At 41.4% G+C, this 4,933-nt stretch overlaps 1 protein-coding gene across 1 annotated transcript; it reads left to right on the forward strand.

The window, feature by feature from the left end:
• Positions 1–1,460: 1,460 nt before the first annotated feature.
• On the forward strand, positions 1,461–2,846 carry LOC134536321 (uncharacterized). The gene is made up of 2 exons (XM_063376073.1): positions 1,461–1,620; positions 2,260–2,846. The coding sequence occupies exons 1-2, from the start codon at positions 1,461–1,463 to the stop codon at positions 2,844–2,846; spliced, it is 747 nt and encodes a 248-aa protein (XP_063232143.1).
• Positions 2,847–4,933: the final 2,087 nt, after the last annotated feature.

Below are 4,933 nucleotides of genomic sequence, written 5' to 3' on the forward strand. Positions count from 1 at the left end.
TAAGCGATTCTGGTCTCAAAAGATACGCTACTGTTCAAAGATATTTGAAAAAATATTTATCAACTAAAACATTTAAATTTTTTTTCTAACTACGTAGCATGGAAGTGTTGAGAAACATTAGATTACATACATTGTTTTTCCTTTAAAAGCACCCCACTCGAACACCAGTCAACGTAGCGACATGAAACAAACTTCCAAGAAGTCCTCTCCGCTCTCCCTAGAGCAAAGCACTATGTCCATTTGCCTCAAATTGTCTGTGATTAGGAAAACGAGGTGCGGGCCATTACCCCACCCTCCCCTAATCCCGATATTTTTTATAATTAACTTTCTATACCCGTACCGAAAGTATTTTGCTATTAATATTGAAAATAAATGAGTGGATAAAAATGTTGCTATTCGGACTTATAAAACTGCAAAAAAGGCTTCTTTTTTTTTTTTTACTTTTTCCTATCTTTCCTGGAATTCAGTCTGCACACACAGATGAATGTTTTAAGAGTCGCATTACTTTTGTTGTCACATAAAACCTAAGGCTGAAACAACTGAAAGTATGAAAAAAGAGGATCAACAGAAAATGATTTTCCTCTGTACTTATTCTTATATATAATTCCTTTCGATTCAGTCCAACATTAATCTACGAGTCATAAACTCTCATTGCAAAGCTCATATCAGTCTGTACAGTTACAAAATAGAAAATCTAAATCTTCATTATTACAACTATAGAGGAGTGTTGTGCCACAAGAAAGTTTTGTGGACGTATTCTGTTGCAGAAATTGCTGATATTCATAGTCACGTCTATGGTGATGGCGGAATACCCACCTTCCATCGAGGAGACATCTCTAAATGACGTACCCTCACAAACATATGATTCTCCAGTACCAACATCCCTTTCACAACCAGCATCAACGCCATCTTTTCGCCCTAAACATACTTTACAAGCCACTCCACCTGAATCCCAAATAGTCTCAGGACCATCCTCAATACCTTCTCCTCCCCCAGGTTGTACAATAATAATTTCACCATCTCCTTCGTCTCTCCCTAAGCCATCACCAACAATAGCACAACCTTCTCGCCCAACATTTACATATCGGCCACTTCTTCAAGACTCTCCACCAGTTCCTCCAAAAATAGTTTCACCACCTCCTCCACCTCCTCCACAACCAACACATACATATGGGCCACCTCTTCAAGACTTTCCACCGGTTCTTCCAAAAATAATTTCACCATCTCCTCCGCCTCCATCACCACCAACTCATGCATATGGGCCACCTCTTCAAGACTCTCCAACAATTCCTCCAAACATAATTTCACCACCTCCTCCGCCTCCTCCACCACCACCACAACTACCAGCACATAAATATGGGCCTCCTCTTCAAGACTCTCCACAAGTTTCTCCAACAATAATTTCACCACCATCACCACCACCAACACATACATATGGGCCTCCTCTTCAAGATTCTCCAATGGTTCCTTCAACAATAATTTCACACCCTCTTTCACCTCCACCACCAGTCACACAACATGCTCGCCCAACATATACATATGGGCCTCCTCTTCAAGACTCTCCACCAGTTCCTCCAAAAATAGTTTCACCGCCTCCTCCACAACCAACACATACATATGGTCTTCCTCTTCAAGACTCTCCACCAGTTCCTCCAAAAATAGTTTCACCACCTCCTCCACCTCCTCCACAACCAAAACATACATATGGACTTCCTCTTCAAGACTCTCCACCAGTTCCTCCAAAAATAATTTCACCATCTCCCTCACCTCCACCACCATCAACACAACCTTCTCGTCCAGCATATATGTATGGAACTCCTGCACATAACACTCCATCTCAATCTGGAAATGTCACTAGACCATTGTCACTGAATCATATTGCTCCATCACTTTCTCGTACAGTACCTTTACCACTTAATTTATCTTCACCACCACCACCACCACATTCAATTACACATCCTTCGTTACCTCTCTCTTCTACATATGGACTTCCTTCACCACTGAGAACTCAAAATACATTCAAACGATCTGCGCCAGTTAGTAAGCCGACTCAGGCTTATGGACTCCCATTACAATCAAGCCAACCAGCTGCTTCTTTACCTATATACAAATTACATTACTCACAAGCTGACTCACCACCACCTCCGCCAACTTCTTTAATCCAACCCCCTCCAGCATCACCATTCGCTTCACCTCTTAATCCATCACCTGCCACGCCTTCACATGTTCCATTCCATGCTTATGGACCTCCAAAACCAGGACCTTTTCCTTCGCCACCTCTACCATTCGAAACTTATGGACCTCCATCTGAAGATTCACCACCTTCACCTCCGCCATCTCCACCACCACCTCCTCCGCTCCTTCCATTGCCCTCTTACGGACCACCATCTTCCCCTCTTCCTAGCGAAGGGCCTCCTCCACCACCACCATCTTCATACGGCCCTCCTAGGTCAGTGTCTCCTCCACCATCTCCACCACCTCCTCCACTCCTTCAACTGCCCTCTTACGGACCACCATCTTCCCCTCTTCCACCACCACCACCATCCTCATACGGCCCTCCTCGGTCAGCGTCTCCTCCGCCTCCTCCTCCGCCTCCTCCTCCTCCACTTCTTCCATTGCCAACCTACGAACCACCGCCTTCCCTGCCATCCGAGTACGGCCCTCCTCAGCCCCCGCCCCCGCCTCGGCCCGAGTACGGGCCCCCGCCGCCGAGCCCGCCGCCGCCCCTGTACGGACCGCCCCCTGCGCTGCCCGCCGCCCCCTACGCGCCGTCGACAGCCCGTGGCTCGCTCGCCCCTCCGCCCCGGCGAGGCTACAAGCGCCTGGTGCGCAGGCGCCTGCTGTAGCCGGCCAGGTGAGACACCGCCCCTGTGGTCTGCAACCCGCCTTGCAACCTGCACGAGTGTCTGACGGCACTTCGTGTCTCCCCATGCAATCTGCTGGGTGCATTTCATAACTGATGCAACACATTCTTCCCTCAATTATTTTAATTTCTTTATTCCACTGGAATCCATGAAAAAAATTAAACCGATTATTTACTATGTATGTTTAAATTGTAATTCCGAATTTACAATTAAATACCATTCTGTTTACATCACCACAACTTCTAAGTATATAAAATATTATTTGGCAAAAATTAATTAAATATAAAAAACATGTTTTAGCTGAGAGAACAATAACCCCTTCAAAAAAAATCTTTACATCAGATGTATGCACAGTAAAAAATTTTGAGTCCAACATCGAACGGCTTATTTGCCAACAGAACTGTCGGAAATGCGACCCATGGCGGACGCAGCTCGTATTTTTTTTTGGTTATAAAATCTCGTCCAAGTTGTGTTATTATCAGTTATCGTAGGCCTATATATGATTTGGTGGATCTGAATAATGATATCAACATAGTACTGTAAATTGTGTATTTTGTGTTCCCGTTTGTTGGACAAAGTTTGATTTATGTCTGTTTAACTAATAAAATTGTATATCTTAATTAAGATATAACTATATTTGTAATTATGTCCTCAAATAAACCTGAGCTATACAAAATACTAATTGTTGTAATATTGAAGACTTGAGATTATATACAAGAACACCGTGTGTTTTCTTTTTAACCACATTACTATTGATTTCATTGTATAAGTGCACCATGCGGAATTCAAAATGAGACTATTTTGGTGAAGCAAGTACGGTATTTAAAAAAAAAAAAATGGTTTCATATTTGTTGGGTAAAACAAAAATCTTTTATGAATGAAGACAATGTTTTAAAAACGAAATTTACCTAAAAATAGTTTATTGTAAAGTAATTTCAGCAACCGTAGCACCATTTAAAGTGACATACTTGTCATATTGATTCTTCAGTGAATTTTTTACACGAAATAACTAGTGTTCTACTTTTTCTAATATTGGTGCAAGTGTTAAAAAAGAGTTTACAATTTTTTTATCTAGAATGACTCAAATGTAACTGTGCTGGTCTGAAAGTTGTTAATTATAAGGCTCTTAAAGGGGTTTGCACAACCTGTTAACTTAAGAGCGCAGTTGGATGTACGCGAGGTTCCGATTTCGAGTCCCTGGTTAAATAATGTGTTTGTTTAAAAGACACCATGCACATGACGAAATCACTGGGGAAAAAAATGTCCGGAGCTTTTGGAATTTAAGGTCTTGGGTTTACTTCCCAGCCGGTTCAGCGATTTTCCACTTGTCCCTTCACAGCCAGAATACGAAAGGCAATAGGTGGTCATTGCAGAATCATTCGCCAAGTACTATTCGGTGACTCCGTGGCCATATCTCTCTGGCGATAGCTGGGGGATCCGATTCACCCTGCGGGCCATCACCAAAGTAGTGGTTTCTTTGGACATTCGTTAACTAGGGCTAAAAATATTAAATATAATACTGTTTAATCCACTCTAACGTTTCAATAAAATATACAAAGCATCAGCAAACAACAATCATTATCTCTATTGTTTGTATTATATTGATATATGAAAAATAGAATTTCAAGATGAAGGTTAAATACGAACGGTTAATACAAAACAGTATTTCACACAATACCATGCTTTTAGTACATGCTACGACTGACATAAAATTTTTCGATTATGTTAATTAGAAACTTCTAAATAAGGACTTGTTTCTTTTAAAAAGGCTTTTATAAATAATCAAATATGGTTATTACATTTCATTTAAAATCTTGTGCAAATATATTAAATATTAGAAGCAAAATTATTTAGGATACTAGCACCTTCAATGCCAACACTAGTAATTTGGATGCACTGTGACACCACTGTAGGCTACATCACATACCTCAACCTGTTGATTCTGTTGTTTTTTTCAGACGATTGCTGAGTCGTTCCTTAGGCATAAACATCAAAGAAATGGAAACTTCTGACGTCACGCAAGTTAAACGAAGCACTGGAAAACCTGTATAGTCGCAATATACGACCAT

The sequence above is a fragment of the Bacillus rossius genome, chromosome 10 (assembly GCF_032445375.1).
Source record: "Bacillus rossius redtenbacheri isolate Brsri chromosome 10, Brsri_v3, whole genome shotgun sequence".
In the NCBI taxonomy this organism is placed as follows: domain Eukaryota; kingdom Metazoa; phylum Arthropoda; class Insecta; order Phasmatodea; family Bacillidae; genus Bacillus; species Bacillus rossius.